This window comes from Pelophylax lessonae (assembly GCF_965119305.1).
Source record: "Pelophylax lessonae genome assembly, chromosome: 2".
Classification (NCBI taxonomy): Eukaryota; Metazoa; Chordata; class Amphibia; order Anura; family Ranidae; genus Pelophylax; species Pelophylax lessonae.
The window spans coordinates 33,590-56,073 of NC_138769.1; the positions used below are offsets into that span (position 1 = coordinate 33,590).

At 48.0% G+C, this 22,484-nt stretch overlaps 1 protein-coding gene across 1 annotated transcript in view; it reads left to right on the plus strand.

Moving 5' to 3' along the window:
- Positions 1-21,135, plus strand: part of UBASH3A (ubiquitin associated and SH3 domain containing A) — a gene marked incomplete at its 5' end in the record, with an annotated part of 40,169 nt that extends 19,034 nt beyond the window's left edge. Inside the window, one exon of the mRNA XM_082247900.1 lies at positions 21,007-21,135. Coding sequence (XP_082104026.1) covers positions 21,007-21,127 — 121 coding nt within the window. The remainder of the gene's footprint in view (positions 1-21,006) is intronic.
- Positions 21,136-22,484: the final 1,349 nt, after the last annotated feature.

Below are 22,484 nucleotides of genomic sequence, written 5' to 3' on the forward strand. Positions count from 1 at the left end.
AAAAAGGAACCCAATAAGTTTCGCCTCATTCACCACCTTTCCTTTCCGAAGGGTGGGTCGGTGAATGACGCCATTGATCCGGAGGCTTGTGCGGTGTCCTACTCTTCTTTTGACGCTGCGGTGGCCTGGGTGCGACATTATGGGCGGGGGCCTTGATGGCGAAATCTGACATTGAGGCTGCATTCCGGTTGCTCCCGGTTCATCCGGATAGTTTTCGCTTGCTGGGCTGCTGGTGGCAAGGGGCGTATTATGTGGATCACTGCCTTCCCATGGGCTGCTCCATATCCTGCGCGTTGTTTGAGACCTTCAGCTCCTTTGTGGAGTAGGTGGTCAGGGATGTTTCTGGGGTAAATTCTGTGATCCACTATTTGGACGTCTTTCTTTGTGTGGGACCGCCCTCTGCCAATGGGTGTGCGATTCTCCTCGCCACTTTGCAACATGTGGCGGGGCGTTTTGGCATTCCTTTAGCCCCGGACAAGACGGAGGGCCCGACTACGGTGCTCAGCTTCCTGGGTATTGTCGTGGATTCGGAGGCCATGGAGTGTCGCCTGCCGGAGGACAAGTTGGGGGCCTTGAGAGCGGAAATCGAAGGGGTACTGGGCTTGCGAAAAATTCAGTTGCGCAGCTTGCAGTCGTTGCTGGGGAAATTGAGTTTTGTTTGCCGCATTATGCCCATGGGCCGGGTTTTCTGCCGACGGCTGTCAGCGGCGACTTCGGGTGTGAAATTGCCCACTCACTTTGTTAGGCTCAACAGGGAACACAGGGATGACTTGCGTCTGTGGCACAGTTTTTTGGCCACCTACAATGGTAGGTCCTTGTGGTTGGCTGGGCCGATTAGCAATTTTGATTTGGAACTTTTCACTGATGCAGCCGGTTCGGCTGGGTATGGGGCTTTTCATCGGGGTGCTTGGAGCGCCGCTCCATGGCCGGGGGAGTGGCAGGAGGCGGGTTTTGTTCGCAATTTGGTTCTGTTGGAGCTGTTCCCAGTAGTGGTGGCTCTGGGGATCTGGGGTGCTGAATTCAGATATTTGAAGGTTCGTTTGCATTGCGACAATCTCAGGGTGGTCCAGGTCATCAACCGCGCGTCGGCTTCTTCTCAGCCGGTGGTGCGCCTCCTCGGGTTTTTGGTTTTGCGATGTCTACAGTTGAATGTTTTCCTGTATGCTGTGCACATTCCGGGGGTGCACAATGATATTGCTGACGCACTGTCTCGGTTTCAGTGGGACAGGTTCCGGGAGTTGGCAGCGGAGCAACGCGGGGTCCCGTGTCCAGAGTGGCTGTGGGGGATTGCCTTGGGGTCCTCGCTGGATATATCAGGAGGTCGGTGAGTGAATCTACGTGGTCAGCATATTACAAGGTATGGTTGGAGTGGCTGGAGGTGTTGCGGGTGGCGGCGGTGGATCCCCTGGGTCCGGATGTCAGGTGGGTGTTGCTTTCTTTTATTTCCAACCATTTTGAGAGGGGCTCGTCAGCTTCCGCAGTGTCACGCAAGTTGTCCGGCTTGGCCTTCTTGTTTAAACTTTTAGGTTGTCGGGACTTCACGAAGGAATTTTTGGTTCGGCAGGCGATGAAGGGATATTCCAGGGCGCACCGGCGCAGGGACGACAGGCGCCCGGTGTACATATCCAGTTGGGGGTGCACTGCGCCTCTGGTTATGAGGTATCGTTGTTCACGACGGCCTTTTCTCTCGCTTTTTTCGGGGCTTTCCACGTTGGGGAGTTGGTCAGCTCATCTCGGACTGTGTCGGGGGGCTTATTGGATCAGGATGTCTCTTGTAGTCGGGAGGAGGTCACCATCCTCCTTCGCAGATCGAAAACGGACCAGACTGGCAGAGGGATCCGAGTACGGTTGTTCGCGGTGCCGTCGTCGCCGCTGGGCCCCGGTGGGCAAGGTTCAGGCTTACAGGGCACTTCGCCCTCCGAAGCCTGGTTCCTTTTTTATGCACGCTGACGGGTCGTCGTTGTCACGTTTTCAATTCATCTCAGTGTTTAGGAAATGTGTGCGCTCTTTGGGTTTGGATGCCAGTAGGTTTGCATCTCATTCCTTTCGAATTGGGGCAGCCACGGAGGCCGCGCGCTGGGGGTTGGATGATGATGCGGTGAAACGCATTGGGCGCTGGGAGTCCAGGAGGTTCTTGTTGTACATGCGTCCACAGCTGTTGGTGTAGTTAAGAAACGTGTTTGTGGTGTTATGGCCCGGCTGGTTGTTTGATTATTGGTGGTGTTTTGTTCCTTTTCTTTCAGGTTTGGACCCCTGCCTCGTTTGGATTATGGGACACTCATATGTTTTCTGGGGGGCCCGGAGAGCTGATGTGCGTCCTAATGGTAGACAGCTGGGTTTCTCTCGTCAGGAGGCTTGTGTCAGGTGGATGGGGGTGCCCGGAATGACGTGGGGCAGGGTCATCCCTGAAGTTCATAGTTTCTCCCGGCTGGACAGGCAGCCGGATGTTTTGGTGCTGCATGCTGGGGGCAACGATTTGGGGGTCAGGTCCGCGCGGGCCTTGATTAGGGATATTAAATTGGATTTCCTTCGGCTGCGCACGGCTTTTCCGGCGCTGCTCATAGTTTGGTCCGATATGGTGGCCCGCACTTCCTGGCGTATGACCAGGTCGGTCGCGCGACTCAATAAGACTCGGATCAAGTTGAATAAGGAAGTGGGGCACTTTGTTTGTCGGAATGGGGGGTTGGTGGTCCGCCACTTGGAGTTGGAGGTAGACACCTGGCGGTATCTGTGGGGTGACGGCGTTCACCTCAATGCGGTGGGTACAGATTTGTGGGCCCTGGGGTTGCAAGATGGGATCCAGCGAGCCTTGAGGGTTTGGAGGGGCACTCAAGGGTAAGGTTTCACCCATGGGTGCTGGTGGCGTTTTGTTGGTCTTTGCTGGCGGGGGAGGTGAACAGTTTAGGATAAGGGTATGGTTGGGACTCATCGTTGGTATGGGTCCCTATGGTGCATTCCATTTAATGTCAGTTTAAATGGAATTTACAATGGTGGCACTGCGGGGAGTGGGTTGTCTCCGAGCCGGTGCCGCGGCTGGAGGCCTATCAGGGCACAGGTCCCGCAGTGCAGGATTTGGAATTATTTGGGGGGTGCCTCAAAGACCAACAGGCTAAGGCTGGCCATACACTATACAATTTTCTTATTCAATTTCCTTTAGATTTACCTTAAACTATGTAGTGCAAGGGCATGCCTGATTGAATACAAATTGAAAGTGTTTAGGTTTGACCCTATATTACATGGTTTTGGTAAATCTAAAGGAAAGTTGAACAAGAAAATTGTATAGTGTATGGCCAGCCTTAACGACTGATTTGTTTCTGTTTTAAGGAATGTTTTTTCTCCTTATGTAAATTTTAAGTTTAAAGGGTTAATAAAAGGGCTGCTGTGGCCAATTAACTCCAAGCACGGTGTGGTCTCATTCATTCAGGTTAAAGGGAAAGGGTTATGGAATTGGGGTGGAGTTTTTGGCGGTAAGCAGCATAACAGGCTGGGGACATCTATTCTACATTGGTCATGTCCCAGAGCCCAGAACAGGAAGTGAGGGGAAATCCCTGAAAATTAAGAAACTTCCTTGGGGACCCCCAGGTCACCAGAACGAGTGTCCCCATTGGAAGATTTCCCCTCTATTACTTTTCGGGGGAGAACCCAAAATTTGGGATTTTCTTTTACTTTCAATGATAATGGTAAACAGGACAAATAGAGAGTGGGAATCTCCTTAACGGGGACACAGACAGCAATACAAACCTGACAGGGGTTCTAATCCCTCTCCACCCCATCCAACACGAAAAACAAAATTTTGCCTTTAGTTATATCTTAACCCTTCCCCAGCCTAGGCCAGCCATTTCCTAACTAACATACCGTAGGCAACATGCCTACAAATTAGCCAATGAAATATATACCTTGACCTGGCAACCAATTCAGGTGAAGTCACACCTACATGGTGCAAATATCTCCAACTTATGTAAATCCCAGCATAACCACTTATAGTTAGAGAGGAGAAGGGTGGAAGACTTCACCTTAATGGTTTTACAAGGCAGTGCTCAAAAAATCGCCAACATAGGATAATCTCCAGGGACGATTCCGTTAGTAAAGTATAACATGCAATTTGCCAAAACTATTGTCTGAATAACTGCTTAATGAGCCGGCAAGCTGAAGCCGTATCTAGAGGGTAAGTAGATGAAGCCGTATCTAGAGGGTAAGTAGATGAAGCCGTATCTAGTGGGTAAGTAGAGGAAGCCGTATCTAGTGGGTAAGTAGATGAAGCCGTGTCTAGAGGGTAAGTAGATGAAGCCGTATCTAGAGGGTAAATAGATGAAGCCATATCTAGAGGGTAAGTAGATGAAGCCGTGTCTAGAGGGTAAGTAGATGAAGCCGTATCTAGTGGGTAAGTAGATGAAGCCGTATCTAGAGGGTAAGTAGATGAAGCCTTATCTAGAGGGTAAGTAGATGAAGCCTTATCTAGAGGGTAAGTAGATGAAGCCTTATCTAGAGGGTAAGTAGATGAAGCCTTATCTAGAGGGTAAGTAGATGAAGCCTTATCTAGAGGGTAAGTAGATGAAGCCGTATCTAGAGGGTAAGTAGATGAAGCCGTGTCTAGAGGGTAAGTAGATGAAGCCGTATCTAGTGGGTAAGAAGAGGAAGCCTTATCTAGAGGGTAAGTAGATGAAGCCTTATCTAGAGGGTAAGTAGATGAAGCCATATCTAGAGGGTAAGTAGATGAAGCCGTGTCTAGAGGGTAAGTAGATGAAGCCGTATCTAGAGGGTAAGTAGATGAAGCCGTATCTAGTGGGTAAGTAGAGGAAGCCTTATCTAGAGGGTAAGTAGATGAAGCCGTATCTAGAGGGTAAGTAGATGAAACCTTATCTAGAGGGTAAGTAGATGAAGCCTTATCTAAAGGGTAAGTAGATGAAGCCATATCTAGAGGGTAAGTAGATGAAGCCGTGTCTAGAGGGTAAGTAGATGAAGCCGTATCTAGAGGGTAAGTAGATGAAGCCGTATCTAGAGGGTAAGTAGATGAAGCCGTATCTAGTGGGTAAGTAGAGGAAGCCGTATCTAGTGGGTAAGTAGATGAAGCCGTGTCTAGAGGGTAAGTAGATGAAGCCGTATCTAGAGGGTAAATAGATGAAGCCATATCTAGAGGGTAAGTAGATGAAGCCGTGTCTAGAGGGTAAGTAGATGAAGCCGTATCTAGTGGGTTAGTAGATGAAGCCGTATCTAGAGGGTAAGTAGATGAAGCCTTATCTAGAGGGTAAGTAGATGAAGCCTTATCTAGAGGGTAAGTAGATGAAGCCGTATCTAGTGGGTAAGTAGAGGAAGCCGTATCTAGTGGGTAAGTAGAGGAAGCCTTATCTAGAGGGTAAGTAGATGAAGCCTTATCTAGAGGGTAAGTAGATGAAGCCATATCTAGAGGGTAAGTAGATGAAGCCGTGTCTAGAGGGTAAGTAGATGAAGCCGTATCTAGAGGGTAAGTAGATGAAGCCGTATCTAGTGGGTAAGTAGAGGAAGCCTTATCTAGAGGGTAAGTAGATGAAGCCGTATCTAGAGGGTAAGTAGATGAAACCTTATCTAGAGGGTAAGTAGATGAAGCCTTATCTAAAGGGTAAGTAGATGAAGCCATATCTAGAGGGTAAGTAGATGAAGCCGTGTCTAGAGGGTAAGTAGATGAAGCCGTATCTAGAGGGTAAGTAGATGAAGCCGTATCTAGAGGGTAAGTAGATGAAGCCTTATCTAGAGGGTAAGTAGATGAAGCCGTATCTAGAGGGTAAGTAGATGAAGCCGTATCTAGTGGGTAAGTAGATGAAGCCGTGTCTAGAGGGTAAGTAGATGAAGCCTTATCTAGAGGGTAAGTAGATGAAGCCTTATCTAGAGGGTAAGTAGATGAAGCCTTATCTAGAGGGTAAGTAGATGAAGCCGTATCTAGTGGGTAAGTAGATGAAAGCATTTGGAAAGCACTCAGAAACATCTCAGCCTGATAATCTAGTAGGCTGTGGCTAGAGCCGGATAGAAGTTGGAAGATTTGGATGATATGAGAGTCCAGCGTAGTCGGATCCTTTATTCAGGGTTGATGTGCGTTCTGTGCACACCGCTTATCCCTCTCATTCCCAAGGTACACCGACATTTCATTTATCCTCCAACTTATAGCATGACTAAGGCACCCCAGATTTACTCCTGAACCTCATCATAACCTCCAACCAACCCAACCCCTTTTACCCCAACTACCTGCAGAAAAAATACCAAAACACAATTGTTGGTGTAAAATTGGCCGTCCATTTATGAAACCATTACCAAAATATAACAAACATTCCTTGAATCAAAATAATAATACAATAACAAAAAACATGAGGTTGCCGATCTTTGGAGGAAGGAAGTATCAATTATCCTTTTTGTATCTGCGTAATACTTACACGGTCCCCAGCTGCACCACACCGGCTCGGGGAAGACCTCAACATTCTGCAGATACCTCATCATTCTTAACCTACCAGTTAATCCACCATTAACTGGCATTCCACAGGTGACTCCCTACCTTAGATGGGTCCCTAAACTGATAAGCGGGCAGCAGGTTTTTTTAAATGCCTCCAAAGACCCCAACCGCCAAATCGTGAAGACCATCTACAGATGAACAAATCCAATGTAGGGGCAGCAACGATTTTCCCCCACGTGTTTTACCGGATGCTGGGAAGATGTGAAAACTTCTTGAAGACCCCTTTGCAGCCCCTCCTCCCTGCTAAAAACCACCAATTGGGTGAGAGACCAAAAAACTACTTAGTTGACCCTATCTCTCTCTGGTTGCCCTGTCTACCCAGTCATGTCTACCCAGTCATGTCTACCCAGTCATGTCTACCCAGTCATGTCTACCCAGTCATGTCTACCCAGTCATGCTAGCCCTACGCTTTATTTATTTTTTTTTTGCTTCGGGCTGAACTTTCAGGTTAGTAAAACATGCGGCTTATTCAAAGCAATCCACGGAATTTTAGATTTGTGGATAAGCAAGTCTGGAATTCAGCCGGATAATTGCCGCAGAGTGTGCCGGACGGATAATTGCCGCAGAGTGTGCCGGGACGGATAGCATGTAGATTCTGCTTTAATTACGGCATTCAGTGAACTCCTAATCAAAGGTTGGCATTCTTAATATACATAAAGCATTTACCTCTGATTGGCAGTAGCAGATTTCATCTGCATATAGATCGTGTTCCAACATGCTTATATCTGCTGATGCAAAGAGTAACACAAGATGGAAAGCTCAGTAGCTTTTCATCCCTTCACGGTTCAGCCCTCTGCCCCGGATCCATCCATATATAGTCCCAGCTTATCATCACATACCATGTACTATACGCTGAGCTGCCGATGTTGATAGGACATGGTGGGCACGTACAATCACTGCAGCCAGACATAAGGATGTCGCTATGTCAACATGTTTCGCCCCCCTGTACCCACGGGCTTCATCAGGATGTCTGGTGTACGGGTATATTAATGTGGGAATCTTATTACCAGACTTTCTGTTATTAAAGTTATTAACGGACCTGATAGCAAACATGCTAGAGGTGTAAGCATTGTCCCACCATGGGTGATTAGAGGAGTCTGGGGCAGTCAGAGAAGCTCTTGACCATGGATGTACCTAACATATGGAGAGGACCGTTCCCACTACTACAGAGAAGAGTGAAAGATCAAAGTGTGGTGTTGCAACGCCTTTTGTGGGTGTGACACTGTCACCAGACTGTGGCGCTGTCACTGTCAGTCATATCACCTCTCCAGAGTGTAGTGCTGTCATCGTTGGTCTTATCACCCCCCCCTGGAGTGTGGTGCTGCTGCCACCAGGGTGTGACACTGTCACTGCTGCTTGAATCGCCTCTCCAGAGTGTGGTTCTCTTGCTGTTAGTTGTATTGACTCTCCAGGGTGTGGCGCTGTCACCACTGGTCATATCAACTTTTCAAGGGGTAGTGCTGTCACCATCAGTTGTATCGCCCCCCCCCCCCCCCCAGGGTGTGGTACTCTCACGTCAGTCTTATCTCCTCAAGGGTGTGGCCCTGCCACCATCAGTCGGATAACCTCTCCAGGGGTCATTCCAAAGTTGCATCCCATCTTTTTGGGGGGGAACGCCGGTCAATTTGCAGCTGATTATGAAGATATTTTGGTTATGATCACCCACCTATATCTAGCTACAGCGAATTGTGGCCAAATGTGGCCAAGTGAGTGAAATGCCTCCATGTTATGAAGTCTGTGTCACCTGTTCTAGGTAATGTCATGGTGGCTCAGTTTGTAAAGAGGTCTTGCAGAATGCCCCCTATTTTCCCCCTGCAGTTTGGTACCTGAGATTTGGTTCTCTGGTGAAACTTTCAATCACAAGAAATGATGCCTACTGCTAAGGTGTGGACCTGAAAGAAGATGACCATGTAAAGGCTCAATGGAGGTCTCTGGGGAGATCCAGGGACAACTGTGCAGCTGCTGAAATGTAGTCGAAGCCATCGGACCAGGATAACAGCATGGTCATAGATAACGTCATGCTGCATCAAATGTGCGAAAAATTCTACATGGAAAGGAATGGTGTAAAATGAATATTTAGCTAGATATAAAAAATTCCAATAGAAACAACGTCCCAGTTCTAGAAAGCTGGGTCGCTGATTCCTCTGGTCTTCTCTGTAACCTGAAAGGGGTACTGTCACGTACCTGATCCGAAGCCGGAGTGTAGAGAGTGCTCCCCTTGCGGCTAGGTGCAGAGTACCCCTGGAAGTGGGACAGGGAGTGCTGTGCCCGAAGTAGCACAGGTTGCCGGTTGGGATGACCAGGATGGAAGCAGGACCCAACTTGTTGAGAAGTCCCAAGCAGGTCTGGAACACTTTGGCAAGCCAGGCAGTTACAAGGTGCAGACAGGAACAGACTGGGAGAGATACTGGAGCGAAGTCAGGAGCCAAGCCGAGGTCAAGTATTGGAGAAGACAACAGGAATCCGAGAGCAAGCCAAGGGGTCAGGAGCCAGGAGAAGCAAAGTCAGACAGTCCGGGTCGGCAACGAGAAGGCAAGATCAGCAGGTAAACAAGGCACAGGGAACACGGGAGGCTGTTGATCATCCAGCAACTAGATGTTGTGGCTGCTGGCTTTAAATAGGCCGATTGGCGCCAAGCGCCATTACGCATGGCGTACGCGCGTGCGCATTGGCGCACGCACATTCCTAACTGCGTTTGCCCGTGTTTGGGCGCGCATGCGCATTCGCGCCAATGCGCGAATTCGCTGATTCGCCAGGATATTGGTAGTTCCCTGACAGTGCCCCCCCCTGAGGGGCAGCCTCCGGATGCCTAACAGAGCCTGTTTTTCAGGGAATCTTTTGAAAAAGTCACGTAACAGTCTGGGAGCGTGTATATTTCCAGCAGGTTCCCAAGAACTTTCCTCCAGAGAATAGCCCTTCCATTTGATTAAATACTGGACTTGCCTTCCTCGTCTACGGCAGTCCAGGATGGATTCCACTTCATATTCCGTTTCTCCATCTACTACAACTGGAGGTGGAGGCAAGCTATCTCTTCCAGGAAAAGGACCAGGGTTGGCCGGTTTAAGCAAAGACACGTGGAAGACTGGGTGAATCTTGTAAGTATCTGGAAGGCATAATTCAAAGGCCACAGGATTGACCATCTTCTTGATCGGGAAGGGACCAATGAATCTTGGACCCAGCTTCTTGGATGGGCAGGCCAACTTAAGATTAAGAGTGGACAGCCACACTTTGTCTCCCACCTTCAAGGCCGGGCTATCCCTTCTTCTCTTGTCGTAGCATTCCTTATAGGCTTCTTGTGCCTTTTGCATGGTCTTCTGTAATAGCAGAAAATTTTCTTGCAGGAAGGCTACCCTATCTTGAACAGCAGGTACTGTAGTCTCAGACACAGGGTTAGGTAAAAAGGATGGGTGAAACCCATAGTTTGCAAAAAATGGAGACTGGTGGGTGGAAGCATGAATTGTGTTATTGTAGGCAAACTCCGCACACGGGAGTAAGGATACCCAGTTGTCTTGCGAGAATGTGGAAAAGCAGCGGAGATATTGCTCAAGGGTTTGGTTGGTTCTTTCCGTTTGACCATTACTTTGGGGGTGATATGCTGAAGATAAGCAAACTTCAATATTCAAGGCTTTACAGAGAGACCTCCAAAATCTGGAAGTAAATTGTACTCCACGGTCGGATACAATGCTGCCGGGTAGACCATGTAGCCTCACTATTTCCTTGACAAAGGTATGTGCCGTGTCCACGGCCGAAGGAGTGCCAACCATGGGAATAAAATGGGCCATTTTGGACAAGCGGTCTACTATCACCATAATTGTGGAGAATCCCTCTGAGGAAGGTAGGTCCACTATAAAATCCATGGACAACATCTCCCATGGTTGTCTTGGGACCGGAAGTGGTTTCAACAGACCCCAAGCTTGGACGTGACTGCCTTTACTCCGAAGGCAGGTGGTACAGGAACTCACATAGTCCTTACAGTCCTTTCTTAGGTTTGGCCACCAATAGGATCGCTGAATTAGTTCTAAGGTCTTTCGGACCCCAAAGTGACCAGCAAGTTGATGGTCATGAAGAGCTTTAAGGACCGTGAGTCTGGCTTCCTGGGGTACAAAGAACTTGTCTTCATGCAAGAAAAATTTTCCCTGTTTTTTGAGAGTAGCAGTCTCAGGAGCAGTACAGCGGGCAGAGGCCAGTTCAAGAGTGGTCCTAAGATCAGGCTGGAGTAAAAGAAAGTTTTGAGAGGACAGAATTGTACTGGGGGTGACATCCACAGGGGTTTCAGGGAACATCCGCGAGAGGGCATCTGCCTTCCCATTCTTAGAGCCTGGCCGGTATGTGAGATGGAAGTTAAACCTCGAAAAGAATAGTGCCCATCTGGCCTGCCGAGGTCTTAGGCGTTTGGCTGATCTGAGATATTCGAGGTTCTTGTGGTCCGTGAATATCATTATTGGGTGGGCTGCGCCCTCCAGCAAATATCGCCATTCTTCTAATGCGGCCTTGATGGCCAATAGTTCTCGGTCCCCTACATCGTAGTTCTTCTCGGGCTGACTGAGTTTTCTAGAAAAAAACGCTACTGGGTGAAGCAATGCCTTGGGTCCCTGGCGTTGCGATAGGACTGCTCCCGTGGCCACTTCTGAAGCATCCACTTCAAGAACGTAAGGTAAGGCTGGGTCTGGGTGTTGTAGCACAGGAGCACTGGTGAATACAGCCTTGAGCTTGTCAAATGCACTTTGGGCCTCTGGGGACCATTGGAACCGAGTGTTTTGCCGAGTCATTTGCGTAATGGGGGCAATGATGCGGGAAAAGTCCTTAATAAACCTTCGGTAAAAGTTTGCGAAACCCACAAACCTTTGGATGCCCTTTTTGTCAGAGGGGGCAGGCCACTCCAGGATGGCAGACACTTTCTGAGGGTCCATTGCTATTCCATCAGTGGAGATAATCAGGCCCAGAAATTGTATGGATGACTTCTCGAATTCACATTTTTCTGCTTTAGCATAAAGCCTGTGTTTTCTGAGAGTGGCCAATACTTTTTGTACATGTATTCTGTGCAACTCCAGGGTAGTAGAAAAAATAAGGATGTCGTCTAAATAAACGATGAGGAAATTGTCCAGGAATTCTTGGAAAATATCATTTACAAGGTGCTGGAAAGTGGCGGGGGCATTACACAGCCCGAAGGGCATAACCAAGTATTCGAAATGCCCGAAACGGGTTCGAAAGGCAGTCTTCCATTCATCGCCCTCGCGGATCCGCACCAAATTATAGGCACCTCGTAAGTCTAATTTAGTAAAGACTTGAGCAGAACGAAACCTCTGGAAGAGCTCAGGAACGAGAGGGAGTGGGTACCGGTTTTTTATAGTTATTTTATTCAAGTCCCTGTAGTCCACACATGGCCTGAGAGTGTGGTCTTTTTTCTCCACGAAGAAGATTCTGGCTCCGGCCGGAGAGGAAGAAGGACGAATGAAGCCCTTGCTGAGGTTTTCATCGATGTATTGCCGTAGGGCTTCAAGTTCTGTCTCTGAAAGTGGAAAAATACGGCCAAAAGGGATCTCAGCACCAGGCAACAATTCTATTGGGCAATCATAGGGACGGTGAGGTGGTAGAGAGTCCGCCTTCTTCTTATCAAATACGTCCAGAAAACTATGATAGGCGGAAGGAACGTCTTGGCTGGCATTGGAAACAGGCTGAATGGCAAGACAGCTGGCAGGAGGAGGTATCTCAGGAGTCATACAATGTTGGAGGCAGTACACTGATTTGAAGGATACTTCTCCCTTGGACCAGTCTATCAACGGGTTATGGGCCCGTAGCCACGGAATTCCCAGAATTACAGGAAACATAGGTGAAGGAAGGACGTCAAAGTGAAGAAGTTCCTTATGGCCAGGGCCAGTAGTGGCAAGTACGGGTAAGGTTTCCTGAATGACGGGCCCGGGCCTGGGGGTGGTGCCGTCTGCAAGGTGGATTTCCAGTTTATGGCGCTTGGTCTGGAGTGGAATGTGAAGGTTTCTTGCCACAGAGATATCCAGGAAACAGCTGCAGGCTCCGGAATCAATGATTGCTGGCAGCTTGATCTCTCCTTCTGCTACCTGTAATGAAACAAGAAGGACTAGGTGAGCGGGAGAGGGTCCCGGAATTTGGAGATGCAGATGGTTGAAAGCAGCGGGCTTACTTGGTCTCACTGGGCAGTCACGGAGAAAGTGTCCATCTTCCCCACAGTAAAGACATAAGTTCAATTGCCTGCGACGAAGCCTTTCAGCAGGGGTTAAGGCTGTGCGGACCACTCCGATCTGCATAGGCTCTTCAGGAGACATTGGGTTGGTAGCAGTGGGTAGAGGAGCAGGAGATGGTGGCACCTTGGGTAACATCCAAGTAGGCTGATAAGACTGAGCTCGTTCAGACCTGCGTTCCCGCAAACGTCTGTCCAATTGGATGGCGAGTTGAATGAGCCCCTCTAATGAGGTGGGGGTCTCTACTCGTGCCAACTCATCTTTCAGGGTTTCAGACAGACCTAACCGATATTGGTATTTGAGGGCGGCCTCATTCCACCCTGTGTCTGCGGCCCACCTACGAAAGTCCACTGTGTAATCCTCTACAGGGCGTCGGCCTTGCTGTAGCTTATGGAGCGTAGCCTCGGCAGTGGCCATACGTTGTGGGTCATCGTACAGCTGTGCCATAGCCTCGAAGAAAACCTCAACGGAACTGACAGCAGGATCCTTCTGTTCCAGTAACTGATGGGCCCAGGACTGGGGTTCATCAGACAACAGGGAAATAATAAACCCCACTTTAACTGTCTCTAAAGAAAAAGTTCTGGGTTGCAGGGCCAGGTATAACAGGCAGGCATTTTTGAATGACCTAAACTTGCGGCGATCCCCCGAGAAGCGTTCAGGTATAGGTACTCTTGGTTCTGGAGGCGGAGCCATCATCGTAGGAGTTGGAGCTGACTGTCCTGAAGTTGCAGGAGCGGAGGTGGAGACTGCAGCGGGTGGACCTGAAGTCGCTGCCAGAGATGGTGCAGTCAGGTACTGTAAACGGCCTTCCAGTTGGAAGTACCCATCCTGAAGATTCTTCACCGCCTGGGTTAATGCAGTCACTTGCTGGCACAGGGCTTCCAGCGGGGAGGCACCTCTCTCGGCTTCTGACATGGCTGGATGATACTGTCACGTACCTGATCCGAAGCCGGAGTGTAGAGAGTGCTCCCCTTGCGGCTAGGTGCAGAGTACCCCTGGAAGTGGGACAGGGAGTGCTGTGCCCGAAGTAGCACGGGTTGCCGGTTGGGATGACCAGGATGGAAGCAGGACCCAACTTGTTGAGAAGTCCCAAGCAGGTCTGGAACACTTTGGCAAGCCAGGCAGTTACAAGGTGCAGACAGGAACAGACTGGGAGAGATACTGGAGCGAAGTCAGGAGCCAAGCCGAGGTCAAGTATTGGAGAAGACAACAGGAATCCGAGAGCAAGCCAAGGGGTCAGGAGCCAGGAGAAGCAAAGTCAGACAGTCCGGGTCGGCAACGAGAAGGCAAGATCAGCAGGTAAACAAGGCACAGGGAACACGGGAGGCTGTTGATCATCCAGCAACTAGATGTTGTGGCTGCTGGCTTTAAATAGGCCGATTGGCGCCAAGCGCCATTACGCATGGCGTACGCGCGTGCGCATTGGCGCATGCACATTCCTAACTGCGTTTGCCCGTGTTTGGGCGCGCATGCGCATTCGCGCCAATGCGCGAATTCGCTGGTTCGCCAGGATATTGGTAGTTCCCTGACAGGTACACAAATGTATCCGACACCCTGAAGGGACATGAATTTATAAGATAAGAATGTGTATTGGCTTGTATTGGTGGATGGTTGATGAACCTGGGAAAAGAGGGTAGTGATGGGCCCCTTGATGAACCTAGGGCATGGGATGGAGGGCAATGATGGGTCCCTTGATGTTCATTGCGGTGGGAATGGAGGGCAGTGATGGGTACCTTGATGTCCCTGGAAGTGGGAATGGAGGGCATTGATGGGACCTTAGATGTCTCTGGAGGGTGGGAATGGAGGGCAGTGATGAGTACCTTGATGTCCCTGGAAGTGGGAATGGAGGGCATTGATGGGACCTTAGATGTCTCTGGAGGGTGGGAATGGAGGGCAGTGATGGGTTCCCTGATGTCCTTGTCGGTGGGAATTGAGGGCATTGATGGGACCTTAGATGTCTCTGGAGGGTGGGAATGGAGGGCAGTGATGGGTTCCCTGATGTCCCTGGAAGTGGGAATGGAGGGCATTGATGGGACCTTAGATGTCTCTTGAGGGTGGGAATGGAGGGCAGTGATGGGTTCCCTGATGTCCTTGGAGGTGGGAATGGAGGACATTGATGGGTACCTAGATGTCCTTGTCAGTGGGAATGGAAGACATTTATGGGTTCCTTGATGTCACTGTTGGTGGGAATGGAGGGCATTGATGGGTCTCTTTATGTCTCTGGGGAGTGGGAATGGAGGGCAGTGATGGTTACTTTTGATGTACCTGGTTGAAAATGGAGGGCAGTGATGGGTCCCTTGATTTACTTGGGGTGGGAATGGGGGGCAGGGATGGGCCCCTTGATGGACAGGAGTCGTAGGACTGAAGGGCCCCTTAATATACACAGAAGGAGAAAACATAGGACGGTGATGGGCTCCTGATATACCTACAGGATGGTTATGGAGGAACAAAGAAAGTGTAGGTCTTTGGGCCAAAGATGGAATTTACCCAAATAATGGGGGGGGGGGGTATTATCACAGTCTACAATGAGAACTATAGTAATATATATATTAGGGACATCTTAGAGCCAATCAAAGTCCAGGACTTCCTGAATGCTTCAGAATCTGCACACATACTTCTCTGTAAAGCTATAAACCCTTTTTACACAATGTAACAAATATGAGAGGATAAGGTTTGTCTGATAGGTTAGGATGCAGCACATGGAATACTCGTTAGACAAGATATTGTAGATCCGATTGAGTCATTGGTAATAAATGTCATGAGACGTTAATGATCTGCAGATTATATGAATAGAGATAACATGAAATCCTCAGACTGGGAAGACAACTCCCCATAGAGCTGCATAATAATCAGTGGAATGGAGATATTCCGGATTCATCCACTGCATGACACATAGCGGTGTGACCACAAAATGACACCGGAAGTCTCCATTCCCCAATACAGGAGCGTTAGGAATCCACAACTGGAGAAATGTGCAATATACCCAACCATTGACTACAGCAACATGGCCGCCATATCATAGACATCGCCTAGAACCCGTCATAGGGAGGACACTATATATACATTGTATACAGTCTATAAACCAGAGGCTCTGGATGGACAGTTGGATAAATGGTTCTATATTTAGGATGTATCCGGTCTATAAACCAGAGGCTCTGGATGGACAGTTGGATAAATGGTTCTATATTTAGGATATATCCGGTCTATAAACCAGAGGCTCTGGATGGACAGTTGGATAAATGGTTCTATATTTAGGATATATCCGGTCTATAAACCAGAGGCTCTGGATGGACAGTTGGATAAATGGTTCTATATTTAGGATGTATCCGGTCTATAAACCAGAGGCTCTGGATGGACAGTTGGATAAATGGTTCTATATTTAGGATGTATCCGGTCTATAAACCAGAGGCTCTTGATGGACAGTTGGATAAATGGTTCTATATTTAGGATGTATCCGGTCTATAAACCAGAGGCTCTGGATGGACAGTTGGATGGACACCAAGTCATGCAGTGGAATAAGGTCCTTACAGAATGTCTGCAGCTTACAAGCCAACCTCAATGCACTGTTTCATTGGACGATTATGTGGAAAATGAGGTTTAATGTTAATAAATGTAAAGTTCTGCACTTTGGGGCTAAGAATATGCATGCATCATACATACTAGGTGGAGTAGAACTGGGGAAGTCAATGGTGGAGAAGAATCTGGGGGAATCCATGGTGGAGAAGGATCTGGGGGAATCCATAGCGGAGAAGGATCTGGGGGAATCCATAGCGGAGAAGGATCTGGGGGAATCCATAGCGGAGAAGGATCTGGGGGAATCCATAACGGAGAAGGATCTGGGGGAATCCATAGCGGAGAAGGATCTGGGGGAATCCATAGCGGAGAAGGATCTGGGGGAGACAATTGTAGAGAAGGATCTGGGGGAGACAATTGTAGAGAAGGATCTGGGGGAATCCATAGCGGAGAAGGATCTGGGGGAATCCATAGCGGAGAAGGATCTGGGGGAATCCATAGCGGAGAAGGATCTGGGGGAATCCATAGCGGAGAATGATCTGGGGGAATCCATAGCGGAGAAGGATCTGGGGGAATCCATAGCGGAGAAGGATCTGGGGGAGACAATTGTAGAGAAGGATCTGGGGGAATCCATAACGAAGAAGGATCTGGGGGAGACAATTGTAGAGAAGGATCTGGGGGAATCCATAACGGAGAAGGATCTGGGGGAATCCATAGCAGAGAAGGATCTGGGGGAACCCATAGCGGAGAAGGATCTGGGGGAATCCATAGCAGAGAAGGATCTGGGGGAACCCATAGCGGAGAAGGATCTGGGGGAATCCATAGCGGAGAAGGATCTGGGGGAATACACAGTGGAGAAGGATCTGGGGGAATACACAGTGGAGAAGGATCTGGGGGAATCCATAGCGGAGAAGGATCTGGGGGAATCCATAGTGGAGAAGGATCTGGGGGAATCCATAACGGAGAAGGATCTGGGGGAATCCATAGCGGAGAAGGATCTGGGGGAATCCATAGCGGAGAAGGATCTGGGGGAGACAATTGTAGAGAAGGATCTGGGGGAATCCATAGTGGAGAAGGATCTGGGGGAATCCATAGCGGAGAAGGATCTGGGGGAATCCATAGCGGAGAAGGATCTGGGGGAATCCATAGCGGAGAAGGATCTGGGGGAATACACAGTGGAGAAGGATCTGGGGGAATCCATAGTGGAGAAGGATCTGGGGGAATCCATAGTGGAGAAGGATCTGGGGGAATGCATAGCGGGGAAGGATTTGGGTGTTCTTGTAGATCATAAGCTTAATAATAGCATGCAATGCCAAGCTGCGGTTTCCTTTCTTGTATAACAGAGGCATGGACTCCAGAGAGAGATATCCCCCTCCTCCCTTCTGTACAAATCATTAGTAAGACCTCATCTGGAATATGAAGTTCAGTTTTGGGCTCCAATTCTCAGAAAGGATATCAGGGAACTGGAGAAAGTGCAGAGAAGAGCAACCAAACTGATAAGAGGCATGGAGGAGCTCAGCTATGAGTAGAGATTAGAGGAACTGAATGTATTCTCTCCTGAGAAGAGGAGATTGAGGGGAGATATGATCACCATGTATAAATACATAAGGGGGGATATGATCACCATGTATAAATACATAAGGGGGGATATGATCTCCATGTATAAATACATAAGGGGTGATATGATCTCCATGTATAAATACATAAGGGGGGATATGATCTCCATGTATATATACATAAGGGGGATATGATCTCCATGTATAAATATATAAGGAGGGATATGATCTCCATGTATAAATACATAAGGGGGGATATGATGACCATGTATAAATACATAAGGGGGGATATGATCTCCATGTATAAATACATAAGGGGGATATGATCACCATGTATAAATACATAAGGGGGGATATGATCTTCATGTATAAATACATAAGGGGGGATATGATCTCCATGTATAAATACATAAGGGGGATATGATCTCCATGTATAAATACATAAGGGGGGATATGATCTCCATGTATAAACACATAAGGGGGGATATGATCTCCATGTATAAATACATAAGGGGGGGGGGATATGATCTCCATGTATAAATGCATAAGGGGGGATATGATCTCCATGTATAAATACATAAAGGGGATATGATCTCCATGTATTAATACATAAGGGGGGATATGATCTCCATGTATAAATACATAAGGGGGGATATGATCTCCATGTATAAATACATAAGGGGGGATATGATCTCCATGTATAAATACATAAGGGGGGATATGATCTCCATGTATAAATACATAAGGGGGGGGGATATGATCTCCATGTATAAATACATAATGGGGTATATGATCTCCATGTATAAATACATAAGGGGGTATATGATAAACATGTATAAATACATAAGGGGGGATATGATCTCCATGTATAAATACATAAGGGGGTATATGATAAACATGTATAAATACATAAGGGGGGATATGATCTCCATGTATAAATACATAAGGGGGGGGATATGATCTCCATATATAAATACATAAGGGGGGATATGATAAACATGTATAAATACATAAGGGGGGATATGATAAACATGTATAAATACATATGGGGGGATATGATAAACATGTATAAATACATAAGGGGGGGATATGATAAACATGTATAAATACATAAGGGGGGGATATGATCTCCATGTATAAATACATAAGGGGGGATATGATAAACATGTATAAATACATAAGGGGGGATATGATAAACATGTATAAATACATATGGGGGGATATGATAAACATGTATAAATACATAAGGGGGGGGGATATGATAAACATGTATAAATACATAAGGGGGGGGGATATGTTCTCCATATATAAATACATAAGGGGGGATATGATAAACATGTATAAATACATAAGGGGGGATATGATAAACATGTATAAATACATAAGGGGGGATATGATCTCCATGTATAAATACATAAGGGGGGGGATATTTTCTCCATATATAAATACATAAGGGGGGATATGATAAACATGTATAAATACATAAGGGGGGATATGATAAACATGTATAAATACATAAGGGGGGATATGATAAACATGTATAAATACATAAGGGGGGATATGATCCCCATGTATAAATACATAAGGGGGGATATGATCTCCATGTATAAATACATAAGGGGGGGATATGATCTCCATGTATAAATACATAAGGGGGGATATGATCTCCATGTATAAATACATAAGGGGGGGATATGATCTCCATGTATAAATACATAATGGGGTATATGATCTCCATGTATAAATACATAAGGGGGGATATGATAAACATGTATAAATACATAAGGGGGGATATGATCTCCATGTATAAATACATAAGGGGGGGGGATATGATCACCATGTATAAATACATAAGGGGGGATATGATAAACATGTATAAATACATAAGGGGGGATATGATAAACATATATAAATACATAAGGGGGGATATGATAAACATGTATAAATACATAATGGGGGATATGATCACTATGTATAGGGAAGGCTCATTGATGGAGGTGGGAGGGAAGACTGATCGATGGAGGTGGGGAGGGAAGGCTCATTGATGGAGGTTGGGAGGGAAGGATCATTGATGGAGGCGGGGAGGGAAGGCTCATTGATGGAGGTGGGGAGGGAAGGATCATTGATGGAGGCGGGGAGGGAAGGCTCATTGATGGAGGTGGGGAGGGAAGGCTCATTGATGGAGGTGGGGAGGGGAAGGCTCATTGATGGAGGTGGGGAGGGAAGGCTCATTGACGGAGGTGGGGAGGGAAGGCTCATTGATGGAGGTGGGGAGGGGAAGGCTCACTGATGGAGGTGGGGAGGGAAGGCTCATTGATGGAGGTGGGGAGGGGAAGTCTCATTGATGGAGGTGGGTGGAAGGAAGGCTCATTGATGGAGGTGGGGAGGGAAGGCTCATTGATGGAGGTGGGGAGGGAAGGATCATTGATGGAGGTGGGGGAGGGAAGGCTCACTGATGGAGGTGGGGGGAAGGCTCACTGATGGAGGTGGGTGGAAGGAAGGCTCACTGATGGAGGTGGGGAGGGAAGGCTCATTGATGGAGGTGGGGAGGGGAAGTCTCATTGATGGAGGTGGGGAGGGAAGGCTCATTGATGGAGGTGGGGAGGGGAAGGCTCATTGATGGAGGTGGGGAGGGGAAGGCTCATTGATGGAGGTGGGGAGAGGCTCATTGATGGAGATGGGGGAGGGGAAGACTGTTTGATGGAGATGGGGAGGGGAAGGCTCGTTGATGGAGATTGCTGTAGCAGTGAATGCTGGTTGAGAAAGAGAAGTGTTGGAAACACGCAGAGCATCGCAGGTTGTTGTGTATGGGGCTGCGTAGTCGCAGACTGGTCAGGGTGTCCACAGCCATAATCACCTTGAATGGGTATGTGAGCGTCAGAACTGGAGCATGGAGCAGTGGAAGAAGGTGGCCTGGTCTGATGAATCACGCTTTCTTTTCCATCATGTGGATGGCCAGGTGAGTCTCTTAGTTGGGGAAAAGATGGCGCCAGGATGCAGTATGGGAAGAAGCCAGCAGAGGCAGTGTAAAGCTTTATATGGTGGAGTCCATGATGCCTGGACAGGTCAGGGCTGCTTTGATGATAAAAGGTGGACTTACTCAATATTAGGTGGGTGGTGATAATGTTATGGCTGACTGTTTTATGTTTTTCAGTACTTTTAGCATTGCCGGATATTAAGGAGGAAAAAATCTTCCAGGAATCCATTGGGGGTTCTATTATTCTAATCCTGTCTTGTCTTCCAGTACCTCTTCCCTCTCCAAGGATCCGCAGACCCCCATGGAATCAGCAATTCAATTCTTACAGTCCATCTCCTGTCACACCGGAGGCACCGAAAATTCCGGAGACTCGGAACAGAACAGCTGAGTAACCAATCACGTACATCATAGTGTGGGGGGGGGGGGGGTACATGTGACCATCGATCGTCTAACTAACTATTTACATAAGTGCACACTATCTATAATGGGGAGCCCTCGGGGGCTCAGAGTCATGTCTAGCAACAATGGTTAACATTTTTTGGGGTTTGTGCCCCCCCCCCCCCAAGCCTTCCTGGTGCGGTCATGTGACCTAAAGACTGTAGAAATGTTTTGCCTTTCTCTGTGTATGGAGTCCTGTGTTTCATCATCTATTCCCCATAACAGGATCGGTGTTTCTATTGGATTGCATGTTTGTGAATGTTCCTCATTGTCTCATCACACAGGAGGGGTCACCATTATCGTGGGGTCCAGTTCTTTCCTGCTTCCTCTCAGCCGCATTATTCTGGGGTTTCCCCCTCAGCAGGGAAAGGGCTCAGCTGGACCCATCATGAAGGTAAGTACCACCATCAACATGAACCTTGGAATACCCACAGACATGAGATGACCATTGTCTCATCCCTAGCTGGTTCCTGCTTGGGTTTCTAGAGGGGAGTAAAGATGAAAAACTCATGTCCAGCTGACGACCCATAATAATACCAGCTTTCTACTCCATTCTCCGACCTTTCTATATTCCATCCCCTCCATCAACCACTCCATTCTCCGACCTCTCTATATTCCACCCCCTCCATCAACCACACCATTCTCCGACCTTTCTATATTCCACCCCCTCCATCAACCACACCATTCTCCAACCTTTCTATATTCCACCCCCTCCATCAACCACACCATTCTCCAACCTTTCTATATTCCACCCCCTCCATCAACCACACCATTCTCCAACCTTTCTATATTCCACCCCCTCCATCAACCACACCATTCTCCGACCTTTCTATATTCCACCCCCTCCATCAACCACACCATTCTCCAACCTTTCTATATTCCACCCCCTCCATCAACCACACCATTCTCCGACCTTTCTATATTCCACCCCCTCCATCAACCACACCATTCTCCAACCTTTCTATATTCCACCCCCTCCATCAACCACACCATTCTCCGACCTTTCTATATTCCACCCCCTCCATCAACCACACCATTCTCCGACCTTTCTATATTCCACCCCCTCCATCAACCACACCATTCTCCGACCTTTCTATATTCCACCCCCTCCATCAACCACACCATTCTCCGACCTCTCTATATTCCACCCCCTCCATCAACCACACCATTCTCCGACCTTTCTATATTCCACCCCCTCCATCAACCACACCATTCTCCGACCTTTCTATATTCCACCCCCTCCATCAACCACACCATTCTCCGACCTTTCTACACCATCCACACACTGTTCTGACAACATCTGACTC